This window comes from Passer domesticus, unplaced genomic scaffold, assembly GCF_036417665.1.
Source record: "Passer domesticus isolate bPasDom1 unplaced genomic scaffold, bPasDom1.hap1 HAP1_SCAFFOLD_146, whole genome shotgun sequence".
In the NCBI taxonomy this organism is placed as follows: Eukaryota; Metazoa; Chordata; class Aves; order Passeriformes; family Passeridae; genus Passer; species Passer domesticus.
The window spans coordinates 24,480-36,546 of record NW_026989937.1 but is presented as its reverse complement, the minus strand read 5'-3'; the positions used below and the strand labels follow the sequence as shown (position 1 = coordinate 36,546).

Sequence of the window (12,067 nt, the reverse complement as noted above, 5' to 3'; positions counted from 1 at the left end):
CAGGTCGTCCCAGGGTCAGGCACACGGGAATCTGGAGGTGCCCAGGGATGTGGAGCTCAGCCCAAATATTCTGGGGCGTGCCTGGGTTGGGATTTTTTTGGGGGATGTTTGGAGAATGAAGAACTCCAAGGCAGGGCAGAAAAAGCCCCTTGGGGGGACATCGGGGGGTGGCGGTGGCGGCTGGCGGCAGAGGCAGCCTGGAGGAGCAGAGCCCTGTGTCCCCCAGGAGCCCAAAGTGGGGAGCCCAGAGAGGGGGGAGCGCCGCCATGGGCGGGAGCCTGCAGAGGCTGGAGAGGGGCAGGGGGGACTCCTTGGAGCCCCTGCAGCCCAGAGCAGAGCATGAGGGGAGAAGGGAGCCCAGAAAGGAGCCCAAAAAGCCCCGGCATCCCTGAATGGGCAGAGCGAAGAGGGGGCAGCTTTTGGGATTGCTGGGACTGCCAGCAGGCTGGGGAGGGCAGGCACCGAGGAGAAGGGGGACCCCCAATGCCAGCGTGACCCCAGCAGCTGGAACAGGGGGAACCCTAAACAGCAGAGGGGAGGGAGCAGGGCCGGGGAATTCCTGGGAGGCTTTTTCAAGGCTGAATCTTGGTGTTTGGGAGGTTTTTCTGGAGCCCAGATGGCTGGTGACTTTTAGAGAGGGACTTGGGCAGAGGGACCTTCAGACTCATTGTGCTCATCCTTTGTTTTCCCCAAATCAGGATTTCCCATTGTAACTTCTTGTGAGGCAGTGAGGAACAGGAATATGTCCCTGGACACTGAGGCAGGTGAGGAGGAAGTCAGTGCCCCTTTGGCCTCTGTGCTGCTCCATCTCCCAGCCCAGCAGGGCCCCGGCTGCAGGACAGCCTGGGGGCATCTCCTTGCCCTTGCCTGTGGCCCGGAGGCAAATGCCATCCTGTCCTTGTCCTTCCTCCCCCAGAGCAGGAGCTGAGCATGGAGAGCAGGGAGGACAAATCCCCGCAGCAGAAGCTGGTGGCAGAGGCCGTTTTGAGCGGCTCCACGGGGCAGGAACCCAACGGGGAGGAAAAGCCCCGGAGATGCCGCACGAGGAGGGGCTGCAAACGCAGCTGGCGGGGATCTGAGGGGGAAAGAGCCAGCCTGGGCCGGGAAGGCGGCCGGAGATGGAAACAGAGCTCGGAGCTGGTGGTCCATGAGCAGGTTCCTGATGGGGAGAAGCCCCACAAGTGCTTGGAGTGTGGGAAGAGCTTCAAGTGGAACTCCCACCTGATCATCCACCAGAGGAGCCACACTGGGGAACGGCCCTACGAGTGTGACCAGTGCAGGAAGAGGTTTCATAGCAGCTCAAATCTCCTCATGCACCAGCGCACGCACACAGAGGAGAGGCCCTTCCGCTGCCCCGACTGCGGGCAGGGCTTCAGGCACAACTCCCATCTTGTCCTGCACCGGCGCATCCACACTGGGGAGAGGCCCCACGAGTGTGAGGAATGTGGGAAGAGCTTCAGGCAGAGCTCCACCCTGATCCAGCACCAGAGGACCCACACTGGGGAACGGCCCCATGAGTGTGGGGAGTGTGGGAAGAGATTCAGACATCTCTCCAGCCTGATTGTCCACCAAAAGATCCACACTGGGGAGAGGCCCTACGAATGTTCCAAGTGTGGGAAGGGGTTTCGGATCCGCTCCCATCTCCTCCAGCACTATCAGAGTCACACAGAGGAGAGGCCCTTCTGCTGCCCCGACTGCGGGAAGGGATTCAGGCACAACTCCCACCTCGTCACCCACCGGCGCATCCACACCGGGGAGAGGCCCTACGAGTGTCCCCAGTGTGGGAAGAGCTTCTCCAGCAGCTCTCACTTGACCCAACACCAACGGAGGCACCAGTGAGGGAAGCCCTGCGAGTGCCCCGAGTGCGGGAAGAGCTTCGTGTGCTGCTCCAGCTCCATCCCCCACTGCAGGAGCCACGCTGGGCACAGCCCTGGTGACCCACATTCCCTGTGATCCATGGTGGGAACACACCTAATTCTCCTTTTGGTTTGGCTTTAATGTTTTTCTGTTCTTCCTCTCTTTGCCCTCCAAAAGCCAAGAGGGATGGATCTGTCACCTCAAAACCACTCAAATCCCACTGAAAACAACTGAATTTTAACCCATAAAGGCTCAATCCCTCCTCAAATTGCTTGTTCCCACCTCAGAAAAACTCAATCCCAGGCCAAACTCACTCAATTCCACAGCCAGCAGGATGAGATGGGGTTGGAAGGGGATTGGGAGCAGTGGGATCCCAGTTTGAGTGGTGGGATGGGAATTGTGTGGGGCTGGGTGGGATGTATGTAATATAAAAATCCCATTTTTTAAATCATCTGACCCAAACAATCAAAAACCAATATCTAGATAAAACCACTCACCCACAATTAAATTAAAAAAAAAATTTGAATTGTTTTAGAGTAGTTAAGGGTGTTAGAAGTTTAATTGTTTGGTTAAAATGTAGGAGAAATTCTAGTGGTGCTTGGTTTCGTGTTTAGTATGTTTGTAATATGAATAGTTGTATTAAGGTGTGTTAGATTGTTTGTTAGTTTTCTTAGATATTTTTTATCTAAAGTATATTAGTTATTGAGTTAAAACTTTCAACAGGTATTTCCTGGTATACAATTTGCTTATTTATATTTCTGGATAATGGTATACTAATAGTTGTTGTTTTAGGTTGACTCATTATTGGAATATTGTAAGTAAGAGTCAATATTATTATATTTAATTTTTATTATAATTTATTTCATTTTAATGATATTTTGTTGATTTCTAATTTTAATCTAATTTATTGATAGGATAGGAAGGAGATTCAAGGACAGGAACAGTTTTTCTTAGCTGGGAATTGGAATTCCAGACACTGGGAGTGGGTGCAGGACCACACAGACTGGGATCAAACATGGACTGGGATCAAATATGGACTGGGACCGTATGGAATGGGACCATAGAGATCAGGATGATACAGACTGGGATAAACTGGATTGAGATTACATGGACTGGGATGGCACACACTGGGGTTGCACACGCTGGGGTTGCACACACCGGGGTTGCACACACTGGGGTTGCACACGCTGGGGTTGCACACACCGGGGTTGCACACACTGGGGTTGCACACGCTGGGGTTGCACACGCTGGGGTTGCACACACTGGGATCAGACGGGCTGGAAAAGCATTGGCTGCCTTTGGCTGCCTTTGGCTCCATCCACGTCTAAAGGCGGCCACATCAAGTTGGCTTCATCCTGTTTGGGGCTCCCATCCCCCTCTTTCCCCCGCTCTCCCGCCCCTTCCCCATCGTTCCCCCCATCCCCAATCCCCTCCCCCGTGTTTGGGTTTGGGGGTTCCAGGCCCCTCCTGCTCCGTTTGGGGGTCCTGAACCCCCTTTGCTTTAATTTGGGGCCCCGCCCCCCTTCTCCCCGCGCCCCCCGCGCCCCCCGCTCCCCCCGCGGCCGGGGGCGCTGCCAGCACCACCAGTGCCACCAGTGCGGCCCCGGCTGCCCCCGCACGCCCCATCCCCATGCCCAGGGTCACCTCCCCCCTCCCCAAATTCCGCTGCCGGGGAGCGCTGGGCGCTGCGGCTCTGCCCGGCAACTGATGAGTCACAGCCGCGCCGGGCGCTGATTGGCTGCACATCGCCGGGCGGGGCCCAAGCGCCGAGCTCCCGCCCGGCAACTGGATCGGCACCAGCGCCGCGCGCTCTGATTGGCCAGCATCTCTTTTGGGCTGGGGGCGGCAGGAGCTGGGCACCCCCAGGAGCCCCTCGGCTTTGGGGCTCTCGATCCCCGCTCGGCCCTCGGGCCGGCCCTGGGGCCACCCCAACACCCCCGCCATGGGCAGGCTCCCCGCAGCCCTTCGGAACCGCCAGCAATGGGCTGCGAGCGGCAGCAGCCGCCCCGAAAAGGGATTGAAGGGGCCGGGCCGGCGATGGGGGAGGCTCTGGCCATGGCTCCGCTCCGGGCTGCGCCGGGCTGCCATTGAGGGAGGCTCCGTTCAGCGCCTGCCGAGGGGCTGGCACTGCGGCAGGGGCTGGCACTGCGGAGGGGCCGCGGTTGTGGCCATGGGGCCGTGCCGGGACTGCGGCGGGGTCTCTCCCTGCCACTGGGCTCCGCGACTGGCTCACGGTCTCTCCCCTTCCCGATCCCGATCCCATTCCTGTTCCCCATCCCGATCCCGCCGCTGTTTCCAGGGAATGGCTCCGATCTCAACCCCGACCCCAAAGCCGGGGGGTCAAACATTGGGGTCAAACACCCCAAATCCTGGGGTCAACTGCCCCCGACCCCAAATCCTGGGGGTTCAAACACTGGGGGGGTCAAACACCCCTAAACCCAAACTCTGGGATCTCAACCTCCCCTCTCCAGCCCAAACCCCAAATTTCAGGATCAGCCCCCCAAATCCCAGATCCTGGGGTGTCAAACACTCCCCAGTTCCAAAACGGTGGGGTCAAATACCCCCAAATCCCAAATCCTGAGGTTTCAAACACCCCCCAACCCCCGAAATTTGGGATTAAAAACCCCAGTGCCCAACTGCTGGGGTTTGAAACATCTGGAGTGTCCAACCCTTCTCATCTCCAAAGTTTGGGGTTAAAACCCCTAATACCCAAACTTTGGGCACAAAAACCCCAAATCCCAAATCCTGGTGTTTCAAACACCCCCAATTCCCAAAGTCTGGGGTCAAACTCCCACCCCCGAACCCTGTGATGTCAACCCCCCCCAACCTCCAAATCTTAGGATCAAACTCTCCGAATCCCCAATGTTTGGGGTCAAACCCCAGTCCCCAAAATTTGGGGTTATTTGGGGTTTATTTGGGGCAGCTCCAGGTGCCATGTCTGCAGAGAAACCCTGGGTACAATGCTGGGGAAAACCCCAAAAACTCCTCAGGAGCCCCAAAAACCCCTGGGGGCTGGGCAAGGGGATTTGGGGTGGGGATCCAGGGTGGCAGAAGGGGATTTGGGGTGAAAGAAGAAAGATTTGGGGTGAAGAAATCTGGGGAGGAAAAAGAAAGATTTAGGATGGATAAAGGAGATTTGGGGGTGAAAGAAGGAGGAACTGGGGTGGGGAAAGGGGATCTGGAGTGGGAAAAGAGGGTTTGGGGTGAAAGGAGAAGGATTTGGGATGCACAAAGAAGGATTTGGGGTGGAAAAAGAGCATCTGGGTGGGAAAAGGCATTTAGAGTAGAAAAAGGGGATTTAGGGTATTTTGAGGTGGAAAAGGGGGATTTAGGCTGGGGAGGGGAAAAGGGGATTGGGGTGGAAAAAGGGATTTGGGATGCACAAAGAAGGGTTCGGGGTGGAAAAACGGGATTTGGGGTGGGGAATTGGGGTGGAAAAGGGATATTTTGGGATGGGAAAAGGAATTTTGTACTGACAAAGGATTTGGGTGGAAAAAGGAAAATTTGTGGTGGGAAAAGGAGGGTTTGCCATGGAAAAAGGAAATTTGGCGTGCACAAAGAATGATTTGGGGTCAAAAAAGGAGATTTGGGATGAAAATAAGCTTTGGGGTTGAAAAAAGAAGGATCTGGGGGAAAAATAAGGATTTGGGATAAAAAAGGACAATTTAGGATTAAAAAAGGAGGATTTGGGCTGAGCTGAACTTACCTGGGGGAGTAAGGGCACAGGGGGGGTTTGGGGCAGAGTCAGAACCATTTTTGGGGCAGTTTTCTGGGATTTTGGGGTATTTCCATGAGATTTGGGGGCAGTCCTGTGGGATTTGGGAGCAGTTTTATGGGATTTAGGGTGTTTTGGGGTGGTTTTGAGGGACTTTCAGGTGTTTTTATCAGATTTTGGGATGATCTGGAGGGACTTTACAGTGTTTATATGAAATTTTAGGTTGCTTCTATGGAATTTTGGAGTGTTTCTATGGGATTTTGTGGCAGCATGAAGGCATTTGAGGTGATTTAAGGTATTCAGGGGCAGTTTTTAATGATTTTGGTGTGGTTTGGAGGGATTTGGGGTGTTTTGGGGCAGGTTTTGGGTATTTAGGGGCAGGTTTGAGGCGGTTTTTTGGGATTTGGGGGTATTTCAGGCCCATTTTTGGGTCCGGGGGTGTTTAGGTGGGGTTTGGGGTGCCGTGGGTCACCTTTTGGCGCAGGAGATCTTCCTGGCGCTGCTCTGGGTGATGCTGGAGCCCTGCAGGGCCTCGCGGGCGGCGCCCGCCTGCACCTCGGTGTCCAACTGCAGCCAGGCGATGTCGCGGCGCCCGGGCACCAGCGCAGCTCCTGGAACCGGGAACCTGGGATGGGCACGGGGCCAGGAGAGCCCCAGACACCGGGAACGATCCTGAGAAACCTGGGAATGTTCCTGAGAAACCTGGGAACTTTCCCCAGAAACCCGGGAATGTTCCCTGAGAAACCTGGGAAAGTTCCCTGAGAACTCCAGGAATGTTCCCTGAGAAACCCGGGAATGTTCCCTGAGAAACCCGGGAATGTCCCCTGAGAAACCCGGGAACGTTCCCTGAGAAACCCGGGAATGTTCCCCAGACACCTGGGAATGTTCCCCAGAAACGTGGGAATGATCCCCAAAAAATCCGTGAGTGTTCCCCCTCAAACTGAGAAATATTCCCCAAAAAATCCAGAAATGTTCTCAAAAACAATCCTGAAACATTCCCCCAAAAATTCAGAAATGGTCCCCCCAAAAATCCTGGAACACTCACGAAAAATGAGGAACTTTCCCCAGAAAATCCAGAAATATTCTTCCAAAAATCCCAAAATTCCCCCTTACAAGAAATCCAGAAGTCCCCTCCCCAAATTCAGAAATTGCCCCCTAAAAAATCCAGAGATTTGCCCCCCAAAAATCCAGAATTTCCTCCCTGCATCAAATCCTGCTATTTTCCCCTAAAACCCCAGAAATTCAACCCCAAAAACCCAGAAATTCCCTCCAAAAACCCCAGACATTCCCCCCAGAATCCCAATCCTTTCCCAAAACAATCCAGCCCCAAGCCCCCCTCACGCCTCTCACCCCCCAAGCCCCAAAATCCCCCAAAGCCCAGAGCCCGCCCGGATTCCCCGGATTCCCCGGAATCCCCGGGATTGCCCCGGATCTCACTGGGTGCAGAACACAGAGAGCATCAGCTCCTCGGGCTCCTCAGGGACCTGGGGCAGGAACAGGATGTGCTTCGGGGCTTTTCCCACAGCCGGGGAAACGGCAGAAAAACCCCAAAATCGGCAACAAATCTGCCCCAAACCTGCCCCAGTCAGGCCCAAAATCTGCCCAAAGTCACTCTGGATACACACAAAACAATCTGCCCAAAATTCCGAGGAAAAAACCACAAAAATCCCATCAAAACCCAAAATAACCGCCACAAAAATCCCCCCAAAAAACCCCCAAAAAAATCTCCCATAATCCAAACAAATCCCAAAAAGGACCAACAAAAATCTGCCCAAGATCCCACCAAAAGTCCAAAAACCCCCTCAGAAATTTGTCCAAAATCCTACTAAAATCTCCCTTAAAAAATCCCACCAAAACCCCCTAACAAAATCCAATAAGAATCTCCTCAAAATACTCACAAAAATCCTACCACCACCCCCCCCCAAAATCCCACCCAAAAATCCCCCCAATATTCCTGCAAAAATTCCACAAAGAATCCTCAAAAATCCCCCAAAATTCACCTAAATCCCCACAAAAATGATACAAAAATTGCCCCAAAATCCACCATAGAATCCTCCCAAAATCCCATGGAATCCACACAAAAAAATCCCTCCAAATTGCTCAAATTAGCCCACAAAAATTTACCCAAAAACCCACAAAAGCCACCCCAAATCCACTCAAGAAATCCGCACCAAAATCCCACCAAACCCCTCTCAAATCCCCCAAAGTGCCCCCAAGTCCCTTCAAATCCCACCCAAAGTCTGAGGAAATCCACCCAAAAATCCCCACAGGAACTTCCCTCAGAATCCCCGCAGAGCCCAACAGAATCTCCCCCAGCCCCCCCAGCAATCCCCCGGGACCCCTCAAAGTGCCCCAGCCCCAGCAGAGCCTCCCTCCCCTGCGCTGCCCCTGCGCTCCGGCCCCGCTCTCTTTGGGGCCGGGGCCTCTCCCCCCTTGGCTCCGCGCTTGTCCCGCTCCCGCTCCCGCTCCACCAACGTTCCCTTCCCCTCGGCCGCGCTGGCCGAGCCCGGCCGGGCGTGCTGGATCCGCTGGGACGGCACATTCCCGCCCGGGGCATCGGGGCCATGCCAGGCCCTTGGGGCACCTCCAGCAGGGACTGCGGGCACTGCCCAGAGGCATTTGGGGCTTTGCCAGGGCTCTGCGGGGCTGCCCGGGGACCTGGGGCTGCCCGGGGACCTGGGGCTGCCCGGGGATCTGGGGAGGCTCCAGAGGGGATCTGGGGAGGCTCCAGGGGGATCTGGGGCTGCTCAGGGATCTGGGGAGGCTCCAGAGGGATCTGGGGAGGCTCCAGGGGGATCTGGGGAGGCTCCAGAGGGATCTGGGGAGGCTCCAGAGGGATCTGGGGAGGCTCCAGGGGGATCTGGGGAGGCTCCAGAGGGGATCTGGGGAGGCTCCAGAGGGATCTGGGGAGGCTCCAGGGGGGATCTGGGGAGGCTCCAGAGGGGATCTGGGGAGGCTCCAGGGGACTGGGGGGTGGGTCCAGGGGATTTGGGGTCGCTCCAGGGGGATTTGGGGATGGTTCAGGGGGTTTTGGGCTGTTCCCGAGGATTTTGGGGGGATCTGGGAGAGGTTCCAGAGGGGATTTGGGGCTTTCTGAGGGATTTGGGGAGGTTCCAGACAGGATTTGGGGCAGTCCCAAGAGCAATTAGGGACGTTTCTGAGGGATTTTGGCAAGTCCTAGAAGGAATTTGGGGAATTTCAGAGGGATTTGGGGGGAATTCAGAGGAATTTGGGAGGTTCAAACAAGGATTTGGTGTCGTTCCCAGGGGATTGGGGGTGGATTTCTGGCTGCATTTCCATTTCTTCCCTGGATTTCATGCTTTTGCCCAAAATGTCATGTTTTTTCAAGAATCTGTGGATTTGTCCCTGGGTTTGGGTCTCACTGTAGAGTAGAAGGGGAAGGTTTGGGAGATTCAGGATGAATTCTGGGGGGTGTTCCTGGCTGGATTTGGTTGTTTTCCACGAGATTTTGGGTGGATTCCCAACTGAATTGTGGGGGTTTTTTCCCCCAGAATTTTAGGATTTTTTTCCAAAATTTGGGTATTTTATCCAAGATTCTGCTCTCACCATGAGTTTGTCCCAGAAGAGGAAGCTTAGGGGAGAGTTCTAGTGTGGATTTCAGGGATACTTGAGGCTGGATTTGGGGTTTTAACAGGAATTGTAGGGATTTTTTCAATCAGAATTTCAGGATTGTTCCCAAAATTTCAGGACTTCTCCTTGGATTCTCTCTGACCATGGGCTTGTCATAGAAGGGGAAGTTTTGGTGGATTTGGAGTGAATTCAGGTGGTTTCTGGTTTAATTTGGGGATATCTGAGGCTGGATTTTGGTTTTTTCCCAGGAATTTAGTTTTTTTCCCCCAAATTTGGGGATCTTTCCCTTACTTTGAGTTTTTCCCCCCAGAATTTCTGTCTCACCATGGGCTTGTCATAGAAGGGGAAGCTTTGGGGGTTCCTGGTTGGATTTTGGGAGTGTGTCAAATTAGATTTCAGGGATTCCTGATGGGGTTTGAGGGGAATTCTGGGTTGGTTTTTTTCCCTCAGGATTTTGGGTTTTTTCCCAGAATTCCAGGATTCCCCCCTGCATTTCTGTCTCACCATGGCTTGTCGTAGCAGGGAAAGCTTTGGGGTGTTCAGGGTGAGTTTGGAGGGATTTCAAGTTGGGTTTTGGGGATATCTGAGGGCAGATTTGGGCGGTTTTCCCCAGAATTCCCGTTCTTTCCCAAGATGCCAGAACTGCCCCAGTCTCTGTCTCCCGTGGGCTGCCGTGGAAGGGGAAGCCCTGCAGGGAGCGCGGGGCGTTGGTGCCGCTGCTCATCTCCTCGGAGGGGACGAAGGCCTGGCCCCGCAGGCGGAGACTGCGCCGCACCAAAATGTCCAAAATCTGCCCAAAGGGCCAGAAAATGGCGCCCAGGGACTGCTCCAGCTCTGGGGACAGAGGAAACACAGTGACACTGGGGACACGGGACACCACAGGGACACTGGGGACAGCCACGCCAAAATGTCCAAACTCCACCCTGACTGGGGTGGCTATGCCAGGGACCTCCAGCCCTGGGAACCTGGAGCAAGTGGAAACTACAACTTTGCAAAATGCTGCCTGTGCCTGAAGCAAATGCAAGGAGAACTGGGGTGTGAAAAATAAAATTTCTTTATTACAGAAGAACAGCAGCAAAAATACAGAACACATTTACATTGTAAGAATATTTATAACAACAACAATCGATAGAACATATATACATAAAAACCTACCTAGCAAAACTATGGGAAACGTATTTACAGAAGTCAAAAATAGCCCTATGATCTATATTCTAAAGAAAAACAACAAACTGTAGAACATATATACAAAAGGGTGGTGTCTCTGTGATGTCCATCGCACCTGGAAGAAAAGCAAATGCCACGGTCACTCCAGTCAGGCACAGAGGGCTCTTGCATGTGCCCCCAGGCTGGCACAGCTGGCCCAGCAGCAGGACTCTGCTAGCAGAACTGAGCCTGGCTGGGTCTGGCATGGAGCTTGTGTGGAGCAAAGCAGGCAGAGGACAGGCTGTGGATGGCCACCAGAATCCAGTGCCCTGGCTACAATGTCCCTGAGCAGGGAGCATCCAGCCCAGCCCCAGCCTGGCAGCAGGAGACCCACTCTGCCTGTCCTGCTGCTGGCATTGCTCTTCATGCCAAGATCATGGCCTCTTCCTCACCTTTTTAATCAATGTCCATGTCCTCAATGGACTCGTCCATATCAACCTCCATCTCTTCTTCCACCTCCACATCCACCTCCATCTCTTCTTCCACCTCCACATCCACCTCCATCTCCTCCTCTCTGTCTGGGACAGCCTGCAGAGGTAGCAAAACCTCAGAGTGGGCTCCCTGTCCCACTCCATGCCCACAGAGCTCCAGCCCACCCAGGCAGGTGGGGAGTGTCCACCTCCATGGAATGGCACCATACCTTCCTCAGGACAAATGGGAGCATCCTGCAGGGCTGGATGACAAAATCCAGGCACTAAGGATCTTTCAGGAGTGATGGGGTTATCAGGGGGCAGGTGACAAGCAGAGTGGGCAGGAGCAAGGTGAAGAGTGTGCAAACACAGCGGCCAATGGTTGTGTTGTGCCCTTTGCTGGGCGCTGGACGTTCCAGGTGGAGCGTGGGCTGTGACATCACAGTTCCCAGGCTCCATCTGAAGTGGACAGTGGAGACCATGGAATGATGGAGTCCCTGAAGGGTTGGGCTTGCAAGGGAGCCTGAAGAACAACATCTTGTTCCCAGCTGAGCAGTCGTCCCCCAGAGCGTGCTGCTCAGAGCCCTGTTGCCAAGGATGGGGCATGCACAGCCTCTGTGCACAGCCTGGGCCAGTGCCCCACCACCCCCAGTGGAAAAGAGCAGCTTCCCTAGATGCAGCTTCAATCAACCTGCTGCAGTTGAAAGCCATCCCCCCTTGTCCTGTCAGCACAGGCCCTGCTGAACACTCTGTCCCCTTCTTTCCTGCGGGACCCTTCCAGTCCTGCAGAGCCACAGTGAGGCCTCCCAGTGTCTCCTCTCTCCAGGCTGAGCATCCCCAGTCCCACTTGCCCAGCAGTCAGTCACATCAGGGCCAGTCAAGGCTGCAGGCTAGCAAATAGCATCAGGAACTGAGAGATGCAAGCTTTAGACCCACGTTTGCCTCTAAATGTACAAAATTAATAACAGTGGAGAGGAAGCTGGTGGGACACTGGTTCTTTTCTGAGTGGTGATTTTTTGTTTCTTCTTTTCTGTCATGCTGACCCAGGTTTTTCTGTTGGAAAGGAAGCTTGGCACAATGTCCATTGTCTTCTCCATTTGTGAAACACCAAGCAGATTCTGAGCAGGCTGATATGCAGAGCAAAACCTGAAAATATACTAGTGATCCTGAGCCTGGGGGATGCAGCTAAACCCAGCCCAAAGTAATTTCTGCAAAGTCAAACCTGCTTTACATTTTCTTGAGTTTGGAAAACTTCACCAGTCATTTCTAAAAAAGCAAACAAAATCCT

The 12,067-nt window shown here is 54.1% G+C and overlaps 1 protein-coding gene and 1 long non-coding RNA gene across 2 annotated transcripts; one reads left to right on the top strand and one right to left on the bottom strand.

Annotated features, from left to right (window-relative positions):
• Nucleotides 1–1,137: 1,137 nt before the first annotated feature.
• On the top strand, nucleotides 1,138–1,821 carry LOC135291924 (zinc finger protein 3-like; the record flags this gene model as incomplete). Its single annotated transcript, XM_064406170.1, has 1 exon — nucleotides 1,138–1,821. A coding segment is annotated over one exon (684 nt), but the record flags the coding sequence as incomplete, so codon positions are not given.
• Nucleotides 1,822–10,238: 8,417 nt separating this feature from the next.
• Nucleotides 10,239–11,154, bottom strand: LOC135291923 (uncharacterized). Its single transcript, XR_010354568.1, has 3 exons — nucleotides 11,010–11,154; nucleotides 10,762–10,897; nucleotides 10,239–10,445 (listed from the first exon to the last, which is right to left on the bottom strand). It is a non-coding gene; the product is annotated as an uncharacterized LOC135291923 (long non-coding RNA).
• Nucleotides 11,155–12,067: the final 913 nt, after the last annotated feature.